This window comes from Dendrobium catenatum, unplaced genomic scaffold, assembly GCF_001605985.2.
Source record: "Dendrobium catenatum unplaced genomic scaffold, ASM160598v2 fragScaff_scaffold_840, whole genome shotgun sequence".
NCBI lineage: Eukaryota > Viridiplantae > Streptophyta > Magnoliopsida > Asparagales > Orchidaceae > Dendrobium > Dendrobium catenatum.
In genome coordinates, this window is record NW_021319302.1 from 212,855 (window position 1) to 233,761 (window position 20,907).

The following is a 20,907-nucleotide window of genomic DNA, read 5'->3' on the forward strand; positions in this document are numbered from 1 at the left end:
GAGTTGACATTGGGTTGTTAAAATGTAGGAAGTATCTTAGGAGTATTATTTGATATGAGAATATTATGAAGAATGTTTTATAAATTTGCATGTTAGTGAAAAAGTCATTGATCAGAAAAATGAGCATTGTAGAAATGAGAATGTTAAGATCAATGTGGGAAAATTAGAATATGTATAAGTTTATGAATACTAATATTATATGGATGTTGGGATAAGCATTTTGTAGAAGATAAGCTAGTGAAAAAATATGCTTGGGTGGTTTGAACATCTACACAAAGGAGGGTAAAAAGTACACCCATAAGATGCGTAAGATAAAGTTATTGTTGAAGGATTTGAAAATGAAATGGGTAGACTAAATTAGTATGATTAGAAGTTGTGCACAAAGATATGCATAGAATAAGTTGAATCCCCGTGTAAAAAGTGGCAGGAATGAATGAAAATGGTTGGGATAAGACTAATGATGTTGATCTATCTTTTCTTTCACTTTTCATGCAGGTTTATGCCTGTTTGTTTGTGGCATGTCCATAGAAAAAATGCAAGCTTGTTTTTTGTTTTTCTTGGGGGCTTTTTAAAGCTGATCATGGTTGCATTACTTGTCTTTATTTTTTGTTTGTAAGGGGCCTGAAAACGAACAATTCAGTTTCAGTGCAGCTTCAATTTACTAGTTTTTTACAATGTATTCATCTTTCTAGAATTATCATAATTATGTATGCAATGTTCTATGTTAGAATTTTAAGCATTAATTGTAGATCATAAAATTTGCCGACTTCTAACAAAATTCTAATCTCATTAACTTTTGACTAGCCTCAGCCTTAGACTTTGATTTTGAGTTTCTTTGCTCTACCTAACTCTGATAGTAAATATTTCAATGCTCATGCGCCTTTCAATTCTAAAGTTGGCTGTTCCTGCATTTGGGAAGCTGCATGCCTCTGCTAACAATTTTCATATGATCCAATGATTTTTAGATGTTCATGTTCTGAACTTACAGAGCTCTTTGAATTCAGAATTGGCATATAAGAAGATTAGATGAAATATTTAGAAGATATAGAGCTTAGGATTAGTAGAATAAAGCTTAGTATATGATATGCAATTTTAATATTGTGATATTAACAATTATGTTTAATAGTATTTGGATATAAATTAATATTTAGGTGTGATATGTTTAAGTATTGTGGATGCAGCATATAACAACATAAAGATATGGATGCCAATATAGTTATAGAGTTGACGTTGGGTTGTTAAAATGTAGGAAGTATCTTAGGAGTATTATTTGATATGAGAATATTATGAAGAATGTTGTATAAATTTGCATGTTAGTGAAAAAGTCATTGATCAGAAAAATGAGCATTGTAGAAATGAGAATGTTAAGATTAATGTGGGAAAATTAAAATAGATGGATTAAGGAATGCTCGTATTAAAGAGATTTTATGAATATAATTCAACTGAAGGTAGTGAATAATATCTTTATGTGGTTTGCATACACATAACAAAGGGTAGACCATGCACCCATAAGAGTGGTACACAAAATTACTGCCAGGATTAAAAAGGGGAGGGAAATGTGATGTGGATGGATTTTTTTAAAAAATAGCGTAGAATAGACTTTGCACCTCAGTCAACGCACAATAGGATAGACTAGATAATGAGGATTCGTAAAAATAATGTCAAATATATGGGATGAGGCTTATGATGATGATGCTTTCTCAATTTATAAATGTTTGTGCACTCCTCTGGCCTTTCCATGTGGTGTAGATGTTCCTTTCTGGTTTGCATCATCAGGCATTCTTAGGTGATTGTGTATTAATTGAATTCTGAGGGAGTGAGTTACCATTTTCTCGTTTTTATGTAACTTTGGTTTATTGCAATTTTGGAAAAGCTGTGAAGCAATTCTGCTTGTAAGAAAATGTAAAGGAGAAATTTAAGCAGAGGCTCTGCATGTTTTTCCTTGAAACAGGAGGGTGAAGGCTAGAGAAGGTTGTGAAAATATACCAATGAAGCTTCTTGCAGCTAGGAATATGCTAGGAGACCGCATTCAGTAATTTGGCATTTTTGGCACTTCCTCAATGATAGCAGATATAAACAAGAGGAAGGAGTCCTAAGTTTCAGTGCAAGACTATGAAATGGTTAAAGCTGAATACGGTAAGAGTGACACGTGAATTTTTTTCGTTCTTTGAATTTCTATTGTTGTTCCATTCTAACAACTAATCCAAACCATATGCATGTGATCATTTGTATGTTTAGTGAATTTTAGACTGGGATGCTGATATAAAAGGTTCTTAACTTATGAAAGTAACAATTCACGTTATGCTGGAGGAACTTAAGAAACCAAAAGTGCGGATAGTTGTGAATTTTTTCATTCCATACACTTATATTGTTGTTCCATGTTAAGCTAATCCAAACCATATTCATGCAATCCTTTGTTTGTTAAGTATACTTCAGAGGACTTATGTTCTAGTTAAAAGGTTCCTAAGTTATGGAAGTAAGACATTTTTTTTTTATACTGGAGGAACTTAAGAAACCTGATGTGCAGATACACGCTTGGATCGGACAAACCACTTACATGCCCTAAATTTTTTTGAATAACTTACATAGGACATGTGATTAGTTATATACTATAAACATGTGCAATACCTAATAGTAGTTGCACTTGCATTTAGATGCATTTCATCATTAAAAAAAAAAAAGAAAAAAAAAAGATGCATTTCATTATTGAGAGAATACCTATAATCATTATCAAACAATAGCTTGGAAATATGTTAAAGGAAGCCTAATAAGTTGTCAATTTCTATTGAGAGACCTTAGATGGAATTTTTCTCTTAACAGAACAGAGTTGAATGTACTAATAGTGGTCAAAAGTATGTCTATATCTTGTTCTACAGGTGTTCAAGGCTGATGTTTTTGACAAATACATACTATCAAATCCAATGGCATATATGACATTAGGAATTTTGAAGTTTCAGGCTTTGAGCATTTCTGATCCTTTTGGCTGAGAGGAAGTTGTCTTAGTGGAACGAAGGGATGCTTTGATGGTGGTGGAGGTATTTTTGAAATGTAAAATTGGAGACGGAGTAAACATGGGTGATATTGGCAACTGTGGCTGCAGTGGTATTGTCACGAACTATTAATTACTTTACAAGATTAAAGTTTGGGTGTATGAGTCCCTAACAAATGTTTGAATAGGAAGTGGCCGTGCTATTTAGTTGGAAATGCTGTGGAAACATGTCCTTTCATTTGTTGAATCAATGCTTTTGTTTGCTTTTAAGAAATGCTTGAACTATATAGATTTACCTAAGAAAAAGGTCTTGCATGACCTTTTAAAATTTGGTTTTAGGGTTAATTTTCTAAAAATATTTACAGTGTTTTTATATTTTTTGGTGTAATGAGAAACAATCAAGTGTGAATTTGTACCATGCATATCATGAATGACATTTTTTAGATCTATCAAATTGACATTGTTTTGGAGGTTGGTTTCTTATTATTATATCAATACATTTTATTCGATATTTTTCTGTTGTAAAATCCTACCTACTTTTGATGGAACAATACCAACATCAAACCTTTATTCCACTACCTGGGGTTGGCTACATGAATCCTTTTTCTTCATTGTGTATTGTTAAGAGTCATTTAAATATAATAAAAAAATATCATTTCAAACATTTTCTAAAATGTTATAACATAGCCTTCTTAGGTCTACCTCTACCTTTCATAACCTAGGCCAAATATTATACATCTACTCTTATAATCGGTTCATCAGAAGGCCGATGTTTATGCGACCAAACCATCTAAGACGACACTCTTATGCATTATCTTTATTCTTAAAAATAGAAATCAACACACTTCTCCGCTTATCTGGTATCTTCTAAGTATTCAAAAAAGTATTGAAAAGTTTTATAAGTCAACATATTCCTTCATCTTCTTAGCTTTTCCATTCATCTATTTGAATATCACTAGGTCAAATAGTTTTTTCACATTTCATTTTCTTTAAAGCCTCTCGATTAATAAGCCGATAAAAAAATTATTATTTTCATTTAGGGTGCTAAGGTCACTAAAGTCAATCGTTTTCTCTCCATCTTCATTGAAAAAATTATCAAAATATCTCATTCACCTTTGTTAAATATCATCTTCTAATAAAAACACTTTTTGATCTTCATCCTTAATGCACTTCACTTGAACATAATCCTTATTTCTCCTATCGTTTTGCTCGGCTAACTTATTATATATCTTTCTTCCTCCTTAGTTTCTAATATATTATATAAATCATTAAATGTTAAATTCTTTGCATCATATATTACTTTCTTTGACTCATTACGAGCCTCTTTATATATTTCCTTTTTTTTTTGACTTTTTACGCTTAAACTATCACAATCAACTCTTTTTACTATTAGAAGTTTTTCATTTTGATACTGCAAAATATCTTTTACAATATTATTAATATCACTAACTACTTTTTTTATAATATTAGCTTCCTCATACACAGTCAACTTTTAAGATCTTGAATGTTATTCTAAAAAATATATTTTTTAGTATTCTTTAAATGTCCTCTTCTAATCCTAGGACAATATTTTATTTTATTTTTCATATTCCACTCCTTCATTTTAAAATCCAAAACTAATAAGCGATACCAAGTATATAAACTTTCACTCGGAATAATTTTACAATCTTTGCAACTAAATGATCTAAATTTTTTTATAAGAAAATAATTAATCTTAGTTTTACTATACCCATTCTTATAAGTGATGAGATGCTCATTTCTTTTCTTAAATAAGGTATTAACAATTACAAAATCTTATGCTGGGAAAAAAATCTAATATGATCATTCCACCTTCATTAGTAGCTCCAAACTTATAACCATCATGAATATTTTTAAAATCTTCTCTCTCTAACAATATGTCCATTTAAATCTCCTTCAATAAAAATTCTTTATTCAAATGGTATCTTTTGTATTATTCTTCTAAGTCATTCTAAAATTTTAATTTTGAACACATATCCAAACCCACTCGAGGAGCATAAACACTTATAATATGTATAATATTATTATCAACAATAATTTTTAAAGCTATAATTCTATCTCCAATTCTATTATTTATACAACATTATCCTTCAAACTATTTTTTATAATCACACATACACCATTAAATGAGAATTTGACTTTTAATCGAACACAATGGCGAAAAAGAATTCATGTAGCCGACCCCATATAGTGGGACAAAGGCTTGATCTTGTTGTACACATACACCATTTCTTGTATGACTCCTACCTGAATACTATAGTTTAGATTTTAAACTATGAATCTCCTTAGCCTTCTCTCCAACCATTTTAATTTTTTTAATACATAGAAAATTTATTTTCTTATGAATCATAATATCTATTAATTCTATTAATTTGTTTGTAAGAAAATTTATATTCCATGCTCTTATCCCAATTCTAATTTCATGGATTAGCTTTTTTGCCCACATTCATCCATGATGTGAGAACTCTTGCTTATTTGACACTACACTTGGGTGCCGATGTAATGACCCTTGCACACTTCTTGCTTTATTAAGGCCATACAACACATCATTTTCAAGGAGCGCCCTAACATTAAATATTATTTTTAATGATTTATTTCATGATTATTTGACAAGTTTTACACTGATTGTTGACTACCTAACGCAACCTTCCACTTTTCTCATCTATGACTTCGGACCTTGCAATGGAAGTGCTTATTTAACACTGCACTCGCTTTGGATGGAACATGTGTCAGAAATACTTGATGATTAGATAATGAAAATCACAATTTAGTATGACCACACAAGTACTTTTTAGGGCCCTTTCTAGCCATTGTGAAGCTCATTAGAGAGATCTGTTACTTGCTTGCCATTATTATCACATTTTTACTCATTATTAAACCCCTTCTTAAGCACCACTGATCTATGGTATAATGTCTTTCTCATGTTTTATGATCCTCCTATTAATAGCATTCAATTTGTAGATGATATTTTGGTTGTTTTTGCAGCTAATTTTTGACAAAATAGTTATCTTTAAACGACTTTGTTGCTTTTTGAAGACATTGCTAGTCTTAAAGTCTTTGATGGTTTATTTGAGGAAGGTGAATGCATATTAAATCTTTTTTATTTATTTATTTTGAAGAGGTTGCCCTTTAAATGCCTTGGTGTTTTATTTTGTTCTAAACAGATTGATAAGATTCTTTGATTATTTATTATTATTGATAAAGTCAGATAGAAGTTGACTAGTTGGAACGACAAATATTTATCAGGTGGTGGAGTTATCCTTATTAACATAGTGTTTTGGTAGAGTTATCCTTATTAACGTAGTGTTTACTGTAATGTCTCTTGACTTTTTCTCTTTTTAGGTTCCTAATTGGTTGATTAAGAGAATAGAAGCAATTGGAGGAAACTTTTTTTTGAATGGTAGTGGGGAGGAGAATCGGTTGAATTTAGGTAAATGGAAACCTTTGTGCATATCTAAAGATGTTTTATGTGTATTTATTTTTAATTTGAGGAAATTTCGCATTACTTTGCTTGCTAAGTGGGTGGAATCGTATATTGGTTGTGAAATCATTCAAGCCAAATATTTAAAAAGTAATAATATGATAAAGTTTTGGTCGAAGGAGCATGACAGTAGCTCTAATTTTAATCTTGGTTGTCTTTAGAACTTTTGAACCTTTCTTAATTAATGTTGCCTAGAAAGTTGAAATGGCACTTGGTTAGATATGGATGGAAAATTAGGTGGCTAACGTTCCCATTTGTTGATTTATTTGATCTATGAAGTACAACATTAGATCCCAATATTCTAACACTACGAACTGGTGCATTTGTTAGAAAAGGAGTATTCCTCCATCACTTAGAAGAGATTTGGAGGAATTGATTATTCTACTTGCTAATGCTATGTCTTAACTTAAATTGTTTGGAGCTCCAGTACAAGTAAATTTATTGTTATATCCTTTATTCGGTTCTTGCATGGTTGCATTTCTGATGGTTCTATTGGTCGTATTTTGAATCCTATCCTGACATCTGTTGGTTCATTTATTTTAGAAAAGTGAAAATGATCAAAATGGTTCCCAACTCTTTTGAGGGACTAATTTGGTCCCTCAACTCCTTATAAAGAGGCCTTTTTGGTCATAACATTAAATTTTGGAATTAATTATTAAATCAAGGGGTATTTGGGTCATTTTTTAATTGAATTATTTATTAAATATAATTTTTAAGTAATAGTTTTTTTAAATTAATAATAATTCTAGTCTGTAATGATCCTAAATTAAAACTAGAATTTTTAATAATTTTTGAAATTAAAACTAGAATTATTAATAAAATTTTTTATTAAAGAAATATTAATACAAGTTTTTTATAAAAATTATTATTACTTGAAAATTATATTTAATAAATAATTTAATTAAAAATGATTAAATTACCTTTTGATTTAATGAGGGACCAAACTGGTCCCTTAAAAGAGCTAAGGACCATTTTTGCCCCTCACAAAGAGTTGAGGGACTATTTTAGCCCTTTTCTCTTTTAGAAAAAGTTCCTAGCAAGTTTCATCATTACATGATGGACATTATTTCAGCAATGACTTGTAGCATGTGCAACGCTTACCTAGAGAATTCTTGCTATTTCTTGAATTTCTCACCACTTGGTTGGCTCTTTGCATTATGGGTTTAATTGGTTGTTACTTTGACGCCACTGTCCAAAATCCATGTCATCTTTTTAGAGAATTGAAAATTGTGAAGCCACTGTACTAGACTATTTTGGAAGGACTTGATTATTCTCATAAAGATTCTTCTCTTTAGCATACAGGAGCTTAAGGCATTTTGAAAATTCTAGCAAGTGTTTAGAAGCTTCTAAATCATTTTGGAATGCTCAATAAAATTTCAAACAATTGATGACATTGAGATCCTATTAGATCAAAGGTGAAAGATGAATTAGTCTTTTATGATGTTGATTTGATATAATGTGATGTTAATGAGCATTAGGAGTATTTAAACATGGATGTGCAATTGGAAATGAGTTGCACAAATAATTGGTTCATAAGTTTTAAGTTCTAATTATATAACTTGAGGATGGAGAAGATGGGTTTTAGGAGATGAAGAAAGAAATGGAGGGCAAGAAATTTATTAATAGAAAAGATAGCATGAATGATGACAAAGATGGGATAGATACGAGGGAAAATAGGATATCTGATGTGAATCAATGCAGGAATTGCGTTCGGAAATTAAAATAAAGATTATTCAAAGCGTGTCATGACAAATTTTAATTACCAACAAAAGTAAAGGGTTAAATCGTTCAAAGTAGTTAACTTGCTTAGGCGAAGATGTGCTTTGAGTTAACCAAACCAATCATATCATTCAAAGATAAAGGAAACACTTAAATGCTCATAACAAAAATCCCACAATTAATAATAAAGAAGTTCACCTTAAGTACCCTTTCTCTCTCTCTCGTTCACTCTTGGGTTTTAGCGGAGAAGGAAGAACCATACGAGGATGAAGAGCACCACTACGATGAAGGCGACGAAAGACTTTGTTGCCGGAAAGGTATTCACCGGAGAAGGTGGTGGCGGATGGCGTCCAATGATAGTCCAAGTGTAACCATGAAATTGTCGGTCAAAAATACTTGCGAGGATCGGGACGACTCGCTCCAAGTACTCTTCGATTGTGGCGTTGTCTTCAAATCCTACGTCGAAGCAAGGAGAGCGTAGGATATCGATGCTCCCGTCGGCGTGGAAAACTAACCCCCACTCAAGCTCCGGATCCGCCATTCAACATCGAGGAAGGGCGGGGAGATGACAAGGGAAAGAGGTGGCCGTGAACTAGAGAAGAACAAGAGAAAATTCTGATTTTGAATTTCAGATTTCTCTTTGTTTGGAGGGAGAGATTAATTGCAATGAAAACCTCCCAAAATTTGAATTAGGAGGGGCGGGTATTAGGGAGAATTAAGAAGGGGAATTAATGGGTGCTTATGTGGCAAGTAGAGAGAGAAAGGCTAGGTGGAAGGGGCCGGCCAAGCAAGGAGAAAGAGAGGGGAAATTTGATTAATTTTGTGGACCCCAATGATTTAATTAAAATATGAAGTTTAATTTCCGGTTTTAATTGATTAGGGAAGTTTCACATAGGGAGGGAGGGAAAATTCGAATTCAAATTCAGGTAATTACTCCTAATCAATTGCCTACTAATTTGATGAGCCAAATTAGGAAGGCATTAACTAGAATTTGATGGCTGAATTCAAACGTTTTCACTGCACAGAAACTGGCGGGATTAGCCAAGGGGGAAGAGGATTGCCGACTGTAGTGGAGGGGGCGGGTTGGTGCTGGGACTCGGCGGCTTGTCCAGCTTGCGGCAAGAGGGGGACGGGAGGGGAGGCTGGCGGGATTGGGGCTTGGGTTTGAGTCGGCTGCAGGGACGTGAAAGGGGAGAGGGCGGGTCGGGTGGATGTGGATTTGCTGGGTCTGCTGCAAGGGGAGAAAGGGGCGGGTGTAGTGGGGAGGTGGTGGAGAAGGAAGAAAACAGCAAATCAAAATAAAAAGCCAAGAGCTCACCAAGGTTTATTATACTTTTTAAAGTTAATCTATTTACCATGCATTTTGAACTTAGAATGCAATTAAGCTTGAAAATTCATTATTTACCTTGGCTTATATATTGTTAAAAAATGTTCATCATACTTAAAATTAGTTTATCAGTGATATAATTATTTCTTTCTAGTGCCTTATTTCAGTTGGACGGGCGTTGAGGGTGTTGCTTAGCATTTCTAATGCATTGAACGACTATATTGCCTTAAGATTGTGTACTTTTTTGCAACATTTGAACCAATATGTCATAAAATTTCTTATATTGCATTTATTCATGTTAGTTTGGCCGTGCCTTTTTATCTTATTAATACTTTTACATTAATTTGATATATTTGTCTTATGGGTGTATTTTCTACACTTTTTTGTATGTATCCTGATCATTTGATCTTATTTTGCTCTACCCATCATTGAATTGGTTATACTCCCTCTATCCTTCTAATAAAACCGTTTGTTATTTCAACTTTCTTAGATTTGATACATCATCTTGACTTACTTTTTTCTCCTAGTTCAATTTTTACTACCTAATATTGGGGATCAAGATAACATAACTGGTGTTATTATAGTTTTATAAAATTTATCTTCAAACCTACATAATATTTAAATTGAGGTATTGGACTATTTTAACCATCTTGACTAAACTCTAGAAGTTATATTCTCACTTAATCCTTATTCCTCTATACAATATATCCAATAAACTTGAGCATATCAATCTAAAAATCACTTTATTTTCTAATAATATTGATTGATCATTGTTGATATGATATCACATCCACAAAAGTTATATATCATACATTCACTTTTAATTCAACAAAATCTAAGTTTTTTTATCTTCTAAATATTTTCTTCATGCTCAAATGGTTCGCTTATTTCAGTAGTTGTCTCACTGATAATATTAATTAGGGCTAGTTTTGATTTGAAGAGTTACAGATTGCTTGAATGATTACACATGCAATAGGGATTTGATGGGGAGATGGTTTAAGAGAGGAGTCTTTATTTAAAGACCCTTGTTAAAAATTTAATTGGTAATTAATGGCTTTAAAGTCTAATTTTTTTTTTTTTTAATTTTTCTTCTTTTAATATTCCCCGTATTCATTCTTGTTCTTCCTCTTAGAGGATTTCATCCCTTGATCTCATTACAGTTGAGGAGTTTGATTAGTGAGTATCCTCACCGGTATTTGTTGGGAAACAACCCCTCCATATCTTTTCTTTTCCTTTTTTCGCTCTTGAATTTTCAACTGTAATGTTTATTAATGGTAGGATTAATTGTTACTAATTATGAGGATTGTCAACCAAAAGATCACTAAAGAAATCTTTCACCCCCTCTTCATGTTTTCATTCATCTTTCATTGATTTTTGGGGAGGTAAATAATAACTGAGCTTAGCTCACTATTTTCCCTCTTGACGTTCCTAGAATTCTTGAATCAATATATAATTTTTAATTCCATTTGGAATTATAATATTGTTTATAGATTGTGGGATTTTAAAAATTGTTGTTATGTGTTTTTGACCTATGAACAATGGGACCTGAAGTTGGTGGCCTGATAGTCTTGCTTATTGAGATGGAGAGGCCATCACTTGAATTAAGTATTTTGTATTTGAAATTGAGGGTTTATTTGGTTAGTTGTATATAAACATGTTTAAGGAAAAAATGATTTTGTTCTGTTTTTTGTTTATGAAAAATGAAATAATTATGTTTGACTAGATTTTGTGGGGGTTTATGGAGTTGAAATCATTCGTTGTTTCTAACTACATTAAACCAAATGATGGAATTATCAAATTTCGTCATTTTCTAAATCATACTTTCAAAAAATCAAATACCCCTTAGTATGAAGAACTTTCATTACTTGGAAGGTTTAAGATTCTTATGGTTTGTTTATAATTTAGTTATGATCTTTTAATAACTTTTCGAGGCCTACTTGGCCTACTTGTCATTAAATATTCATGACTTACATTATATTTCAGAGCCATAGGTGGATAATGGATAAGAAATTACATTATATTTCTTTAGATTCTCTTGGTGGGCTTGGTTACCTATTCTCAGTGGCAGGCATTAGAGTTGCCTGTTACATTGGCGATGACATTTTGCTTCGGTGCATATCTGAAATTTCCCTTTGGTGAGGTGATGTATTTATATTTCATTTGGATGTGGTATTGTTATACTTGTGAGGCTTTGCATTCATCATTCTCTAGTTTTCTCATATATGCATATATTACATCTCTACCTGAAGTTCCAAACAATAGGCCCATTATTACCTTTTGCATTGGATTTCTTAAAACTTACTGATAAACTTGGGTATATATCCTTTTTTTTTAAATATTTCTGATGACATTAAAAATAGAACCTCTAAATTGATTTTGCATAGCTAAAACCAAACACTTGGCTTTTTTTGTAAAAAAATTAAAGAAAGGTTATGAATGCTCTACCAAAAATAAATGTTTACAAAAAAGAATATGCTTCACATCCAACCCTCATTCAACAACCTCATCCGTGCCCTCTCTCATCACTTTAATCGACTAGTTAGCTACAATCATTGTAATTGCAAGTCATTATGCATCACCCTCATATTCCTCATGCTTATCATTGATTTCTCATTTTCTTGCTGGCATGAAATCTCTCTTGGTTTCCTTAACCTCTTTTATTGCCCAATAAGTCTGCATTCCTGCTCCCTCTTGTCATCCTCTCTCTTGAACAACAATAAAATATATATGTTTCTTGAAAAATTGCACTTGCACCCATCATTGGTTGGTTGTAGAAATAGTTTTTCTACAAATTGTCCTCTCTCTTGAACAAAATACATATGAACAATAGTTAAGTACCAATTCATTCTAGCACATTCATAGTTGTGCTAACATTTTTCATAAGATGCTTATGGAGCATAAAATTCTCAGAAATAGCTCGCACATCTTCAGATGATGTATGAGGAAGTGGTGATAAAGGCATGTAAGACACCAGAAGGCATCCCGATGAATTCAAAATGGGCTATTGAGGCATAATTCATAAAATATATGTTTAAATGAGAAGAAAAATACATGACCTTCTTCTATGATTATAAATGGCTTATAGGCATATATGTAATCCAAATTATCATGAAAACATTATTCAAAATTATGACACATACCTAGTTGATAGACGAAGCTCCTAGTCTTTTTTTTATCGAATTTCTAGTTGATCCATGATTTCTAGTGAGTCTCCCTTATTAGGCTATTTTTTATAAGGCGAGTTTGTTATTCTCATCATTTGGGCTATCTTACCCATGGTACATGATTGTAAGCTCCATCTTTATGTGTCATTCTAAATTCAGAACTACAAATTTTCCATTAAATATATAGTTGTTGGTTGAGGTTCATTAGGCCTATATGATAAACTATTATTGATCCTAATAATCCCTTCCAAATTTAGAATGACAATTTAAAGTGTGTTTTCCAATAGACTTCTCGTATTCTTAATCTTATAAGTTTCACTTATAAGACTTCCAATTGATGTAAGTTTCACTCAGATTAATTTGGGTTGGTGAAAAGCTAACAAGCTCTTTAAATTAAAATGCAAGTATTTTTAATGGATGTAGGGGCTGTTTGGTTGGTTGTAAAGTGAATGTAGTGTAAAATAAATATAGTGCAAAACAAATACAGTGTAAAGTAAATACATTGAGGCTATTTGGTTGTCTGTAAAGTGAATGCATGATAACTATTTTTTCTGTTTGGTTGGGTGTATGGAGGGTAAAGTAAACTTAGCGTAAATGAAGAAATGATTTCAACAGAAGGGAGAAATCTACCATGGGCTTCCTCCTACTATCTTAAGCTTCCACATTACCAAATCAAACCTAAAATCATATTAGAACAATAGGAGATCCTAAAATTTTGTAGATTTATGGGATTTGGCCGAAGAAGCATGCGGAAGGAAGAAAGAAAGTTACTTTCACTGCCAGTGAGCTCCTGTAAGATGTCGTACCTTTTGATCTGATAGGAAGGGAACATCGTCGAGGAGTGAAGTCGAATAGCTATGAAGGAACTGTAGAAGCTATTGGACTTGAAGAAACAATGATGGTTCCGCTGGATTTGGCCGAAGAAGTTACTGGAGCCAAAGATGAAAAGCTTTTGCTAATGGTCTCGCGGGATTTGGCTGAAGAAACGATTATGGTCTCGAAGAAACGACAATGGTTTCTCGTGGGCTTCTCTTACTCCCTCGCTTGAATTCTTTTCTTGCTTGGTTTTGAGTGAGTTTACTTTATGCAAAAAAATGAACTAAAGGGAGTTCTGAATATATTGCGAGTTTATTTTACTTTGCTTCGTTGGTCAACCAAACACCAAAAAATTAAAAAGTAAAATATTTATTATGCATCGCATTTACTTTTCCTTCAATCAAACATCCCCATAAAGTTTTTCCCATTTGATACAAGTCAATCAAACCAACTTATTCTGTCGGGCCACCTTTAAGGTAAATCTAATAATATGCACTTTTTTGGCTTTACTCATCCTTGAGGTTATAAGTCACGCTTATAGGCTTTCCACTTGTTGTATGCTCCAATTTAATTAACCATGCTGATATAAAAGCATGCTTGCTAACTTATCCCAATTACTAGGGTTGGCATAAAGCTAAAAAGTCTAATCAAACCATGCTGAATATTGGCCTTTCATTGGATATAAGCTCAAACTAAATCAATTTAGGCCATCACAATGCTGACAAGCTCATCAAATACTGTTAAATTCTCGGGACTTCTCTTTCATGCAAGCTTCAAGCTAAACTTGGGTAGCTCTCACGTAAATAAGCCTATCAATTAAAAAAAATTCCACAAAGCAAGCTTGATATGTGACTTAGACGCTCTTCTTCAAGTAAAGGTAAACCTCGTGGACAATTATTAGTCATGCCACACCTTTGAGCTCTTGTCGGTTATGATGATTCTTGAATGGGGAAGAATGTTTGCAATGAAAGAGTGTGGGAGAAGAAAAAACTCATTGATCAACTTTTTCCATGACCAAGAAGAATTGGTAAGAGTTGATCTATTGTGTGGTAAAAGGCCCAGCTAGTGGGACCACTTTATGGATTGAACAAGAAGAGTCTTCCAAAAATAGTGAATTACAAGAAGCTCCTCACATGCATCAAAATAAAGAAAGAAAGAAAAAAAAGAAGAATAAATCTCTCCAATTTGAGAAACATTTTTCTTCTTTTTGTCTCAAAGGGGAATTTCGTGTGAGCTACATGACATGGGGGTATCTCAGACAACCATATTCAATGATTCGGCCAACAATGTAGCTTACAAGAGCAGGGTTGAACAAGAGGCAACGGCATGAAGCTAGGTTGTGAAACTAACACTTTGCTATTCAAAATGGTTTGATCCAAAAGGAAATAAGTTTAATACTTATAAACCACAAGCAACTATGCTTTGTGCCTTTAAGCTATTGATTGAAGTTGGTATGACCAACCATTTACTAGTAAAAAAGTTAATGTCAATATTGATAGCTCGACTTCAAAACACCCATCACATACATTAAACATAATCATCTCAGGACGCCTGAAGTAGGAAACTATGGTTGCTTGTCCAACTCTATGGATGCTATGATTTAAAAACCCTCTTATTTTTGTGAATTTGTTCTACTTGTACATTCAATATAATTAAATACACGATCTTGGTCGGGATGTACATCTATCTACTAAATCATTCACCATTAATTAAATTTAAATATAAATGCCAAATCTAAGTCAAGAAACCTCCTTAATATAGATTACTTTATTTTATTTTATTTTTGTGCATTGTAGAGTTTGTTAATTATTAGGGCTTGCACCCATATGAAGTATCATATCTAATCTAAATAAACTGTTTTAACATCAGGGGAAATGTAGTTTATTTATCATAGTCCACTCTAAGGGAAACTCCTAAGTTTCTCATCACACCAAGTAGGCTCAATGGTTGGGATGACTTTTCTTAAATGATTAGATTTTTAGCACCTTTGTTTGGGGAGAGTTATATCCATCTTTAAAGCATTGCTCAAGATTAAATAGGATAATGAGATAATTCTCAAATAACATCTATTTCAAATTGGCTTCATTTTATGTTGGAAAAACAGGAAGAGCCAACGGAAGGAAAAGGCTTACCCAAGGTTTGAGCAATCTATAAGCTTTGGCTCGATAGCAGACTCCTAAGGTTGTCAAACCCCCCCAAAAAATACTTAGAACTGCTATGGTGGGTTAAGAGGAATTATAAAACAATCCTTCTTAGAGGCAACCAAGAAACCACACAATGGTTGTAGGAGAACCATGAGTTCTTACATGCATTTATAAGATCCTTCTTTGCCATTAAGGAGAAAGGATTTTCAGAATATGGTAGGGAAACCAACCACAAATTTCTTGTTTGAGACAACCTCCAAATAAAAAATAACGAGGGACTTAACAGAATAGCCATTTCAATATAAGAATCAACTCTAAAAAATTTGAGTCATACAAAGGGCATCACATTGTAAAAATCAAAATGTGAAATATAAGAAATGCATCTCTTTGAGATATTTCACTAGATAATCACAATGGCATTTAAGAAGGTCAATACCTACATCTATATGGTGGCTCTCTATATCAATAAGGTAAGTGGATTCCCAAAGAGGGTTGTGAATAATCACAAATCATCTATTAGAGCATCTTTATACATGTAATGGATAGCCTTTTAATTGAAAACTTGAAATGACATCTCAAAAAAGATGATTCAAAATATGACTTCAAGATTTGAGCCTTAGAGTCAGCACGTTGGGCCTGACATATGAGCCATATAATTAATCAAAATTTGCCACCATAAGGTCTTTGTAGCCAACTTTGTCATTAAGGCCTTAAATATCCAAACTTATGGTGAGTATCTAGGCAATGCAATTCCTAGAGACCCACCGTTAGAAGATTTTGGCAGCCAATTCGGAGGCGAAGGCCTGAAATATCAAAGTTCCATGATAAGCATTAGGGCATGGCATTCGGGAATTATATATTACTAAAATTTGTTGCCAATAAATCCCACAAATTACTCCAAGGTCAAGTCTAAATACCTAAAGTTGCATCAGTGGTCTCAGAGGCATTGCCTTGAAAACCACTTCTCTTAAAGCATGGGACGTCAATGAAAATGATGAGGACATTTATGAAGAGCTTGCTTTAGTATCAAAGAGATTCAATGCCCAAAAGAAGAAAATGCAAAGATGAAGTTGGCAAGGAAGAATAGTTCTAAAGCTTTGGGCGAAAAGAAAGAAGCCATCTACTACAACTACATAAGGATAGGGCACATTAGATGGGAATGCCCTTTTATAAAGGTAAGAAGCAAAACAAAGCATAACAAGTTTATGGAGGAAAAGCGAAGGGGACTCAAACATGTGCTCATTCTCATTTTATGAATTTGATGAGGTGGAGCCAAATATTTGCTTTATAGCTCAAAATGATGTATTGGATTCTCCCCAATATAAGTAAGAATTTACACTTGAGGAGTTGAATGAATAGGTTTGTAAATTGAAAAAGAATTCCCTATTGCCTTCAGGAACTTCCCTATAAGGTAATGAAATTTAATTAAACTCCCTATAAGGTAATGAAATTTAATTAAACTCAACTGAAAAAATAGAAACTCGATTTTTTGAAAGACATCATTAAAACATTTTATTTGTGTACTAAACCTTAGGTGTTTATACTAAGAACTTTTTTTATTCAAATGAAAAAATTTAAATAAATGCTAATTTGTGTTCTACTAACTAAAACATTCTTTAAAGCATTGTTAGTGATAATTTGAATCAAATTATGCTTCTCGAGTTGATCAATGTAATTATTCATCAACTCAAATATTTTTATGGCATTCTTTGTGAATGAATTCAAGATTATCAACCATCTATCATAAGAGTACAACTAAACATTATCTTTTGAATGAAGTTACAATAATTTATGTGTGTCCTACCAACTTATGCAAAATGAAACTTGTATTTCACGATAACTATGAAGTTTTATTCTAGGATTAAATTGTTCATCTGTCTCCAATATTGCTAAAAAACTATCATATTTTACTGCATTAGCAGAGATTTTAGAATAATACATCCATTTTGCAAAGTTATAGTTTATGTCTCATCTCTCATTACCTTTTAGTTCCCAACTCTTTTGTGTTTTCCCCATCTTTTTTCTTATTTCTTTGCTCCTTAAGTTATTTCTTTTTATTCTTCTATGAGAAAATGACTAAAATGATCTCTTTATTTTTTATGAAGAAGAAAAATGGTCCTCAACTATATTAAAAGATCATTTTTGTCTCTCAAGTCCTTAAAAATGTATCTAAATACTAAATGGTCCAATGGTGGGACTATTTTGATTCTTCTTTAATGGGTTGATGGACCAAAATGATCATTTAATATAATTGGGGACTATTTTGGTTTTTCATAAAGAGTCGAGAGACCATTTTGACCATTTTCTCATTCTTCTATCATCTGGCTTCGTTATTAACAAGTTGAGGACAAGGATAACTTTTTGCATTCATATGCCCCACTTTTATCTTATTATTTCTACCATTTACTATCTTGCCATAAATTGTACATTTCAGTGTTAGAATTCTTCCATTAGGAACAAACCATAATTTGCTTGTCTTTACTATTTGCATGTGAAGGATTGCTTTCAACCATTTTTTATATGTGCCATCCTATTAATAAAAATGCATAAGTTAGTTGCTTGCAAGTATAAATTAATTTAAAAATAAAAACACTTGTTAGGAAGAAAATAATACTTCCATTTTGGGACAGTTGGTTGCTCATACAACAATTTAGGGTTGTCGGTTGCTCTTACCTGTTGCAATTCTTGAGATGCAAAAAAGACGTGCATATAGGATAGATAGGATTCATTATTGGGCACTATTGATTACTCTTGTGGACAAGATGTCTTGTGGGGTAGTTGACTAGACAGATGGGGCTAGGGGTTTGCTTAATTGGATGACATGATCTGAGATGATGAGAGTAAATAGGATGGAGGGAAGATGTGGGATTGCAGAAGGGGCATCATTGGTGGAGGTGGGTGCAAAGGTGGACGAGCTTTGAACTTGCTGATGAGATGATTGTTGTGAGTGCTCTCATAGCCTTACTCATGCAAGTAATTGCCTAGCCCCATGCACACTTCGTCTGCAAATGGACGGCACCTTTTCATACCTTTTTTATTGCGTCATAACAACGGTGCAAGAATGTGCTTGATTGCATTGTGCCACAACATACCATTGACAACTATAGTAGCCAATCATAGTACCTTATTTTTCTTTTAATTTATGATTATTTGGTGATATATTATCTACTAATCATCTTGCATTAGAAAGATGTGGACTCGGATCTTTAATTTACAAAATAGATCCATGGCTATTTTCAATAGGCTAAGTTGCCCTCAATGTAATCTTGAGGCCCCAAATTCGAGTCATGAAAATATACTTTTTATTCAACGCAAGGGTAAGATTGTGGACATCAGACCCTCGAACCTTTCATTAGCAGGAGATTCATTCATGGGGAATGACCCTTTGCGATCTTTCAATTTGCAGGAACACTTCATAACCTCGACTATCTATTATATAATTATTAGGCTTCTCAGAATGTATGAAGTTTGATTTTTGACATTTGTTTACTTAATATTAGATACACATGCTTCTTAGCAGGTATTGACAGGCATTCATGTTGTGCGAACCGCTGTAACTTTTTAAAATAGGAAGATACCATTGTTTCAATCATTCTGTATTTTAAACTAGCAATATTATTCCTGAAGTTGCTTATTTATCATGTAAACACATTTTCTTAATTCAAATTACTAGACGACATGATTCTCTAATGGAATTTGGATGGCTCTGGATATTTGTCCTTTTGTAATCGGATAGGACTGCATTATTCATTATAGATGGTGATTTGCATTTTCTTGTTGTACTTACTGAATTGTTTTTTCTATCCATTGTTATTTTTTTTTTTCACCGTTGCTTTCTACCTCAGTTTACTCCAAGGAAGGCTGGAACTCCAAAGAGGAACGAGATAGTTTTTATTTCTCCAACTGGTGAGGAGATTAGAAACAAGAAACAGTTGGACCAGTATATTCGATCCCACCCTGGTGGCCCTTCTTCTTCAGAATTTGATTGGGGATCTGGTAGCATCTTTTTTCCTCTTCTTTTCTATAACATCTGCAAGATAGATGTTTGCGGATTGCTGTTGTGCTCTTTAAAATATGTTTTTGATCGGTGAAACAGGTGATACCCCAAGGCGATCTGCTAGAATTAGTGAAAAGACAAAGGCAATGGAGACTCCGGAGGAAGAACCTCCAAAGAAGCGAGGAAGGATTTCAAGCTCAAAGAAGGGAACCAGACAGAAAAATGGTGTAGATGAACATGTGGAGGATGAGGCACCAAAAAGTGAGGAGGCGGTAGCTACAAAAGCGGCAGAGAAAGTAGAAGGTGATGTAAGAGATGCTGTTGATAGTTCAGTAAAAGAAGGCAAGGATGACGCTTCTGCTGCTAAAGTTATTTCGGAGGATAGTTCTTCTAAAATACATTCAAATGAAGGAACCAAACATGAGAAAGATGATATAAATGCAGATGTAGTAGAGGATGAAGCACCGGAAAGCGAGAAGACTGCTACAGATACATTAGGGAGAGTAAATGATGCAGATATGAAAGATGCTGAGGATGAGGCTGCTACTAAAGCTATTGCGGTGGATAGTTCTGCTAAGGAAAATTCAAATGAAGGGAACAAACTGGAGAAAGAGGTAGATTATGGGGCACCAGAAAGTGAGAAAGGTGAAGCCACACAAGCACTAGAGACTATAGAAGATGTTGATATGAAAGATGATGTGGAGGGTTTAGTTATAGGAGCGGAAGAGGCTGCTGCTAAAGTTATTTCGGGCAATAATTATGCTAAAATTGATTCAAATGAAGGCACTAAACTGGATGAAGTAGATGAGGCACCGGAAAGTAAGATATCTACACAAGCACCAAAGAGCTTAGAAGATGTAGATCCGACAGATGCTGAGGATGCTTCTGTAAAAGAAGAGGAAGTTTCTGCTGCTAAAGCTATAATTTATTCAAATGGTAAGCCTGTGGAAGCTAATAAAAATGACGTGTATCAAGAATCTGCAGTAAATCTATCTGGAAAGGAAGAAAATGAGCAGGAAAAACAGGCACATGGAGAGCAGAGTAAAGACGCGACTTCCTTCCTAAATGATAATTACAAAGGCGAGCAGGTTTCTCCTTCCCAAGCTATTCCCACTGCTAACCGCCCACAGAAGGCTTCAGCAATTGCTTGAATGAGATCGAATCTGGCAGTGAGAAGCCATTTAGTGTTGCCTTTGTTTGCATAGGTGTAATATAATCGTCCTCACTGCTTTCGATTATGCCCTATTATAAT

General features: G+C 33.3%; 1 protein-coding gene across 2 annotated transcripts in view; it reads left to right on the forward strand.

The window, feature by feature from the left end:
• The window catches only part of LOC110092950 (methyl-CpG-binding domain-containing protein 11), a gene marked incomplete at its 3' end in the record, with an annotated part of 38,573 nt that extends 17,801 nt beyond the window's left edge, over window positions 1-20,772 (forward strand). Inside the window, 3 exon segments of one of the 2 annotated variants that reach the window (XM_020817668.2) lie at window positions 1,952-2,136; window positions 19,504-19,654; window positions 19,755-20,772. In XM_020817668.2, the coding sequence (XP_020673327.2) occupies window positions 2,113-2,136; window positions 19,504-19,654; window positions 19,755-20,772 (1,193 nt within the window). 2 annotated transcript variants of the gene reach the window in all.
• Window positions 20,773-20,907: the final 135 nt, after the last annotated feature.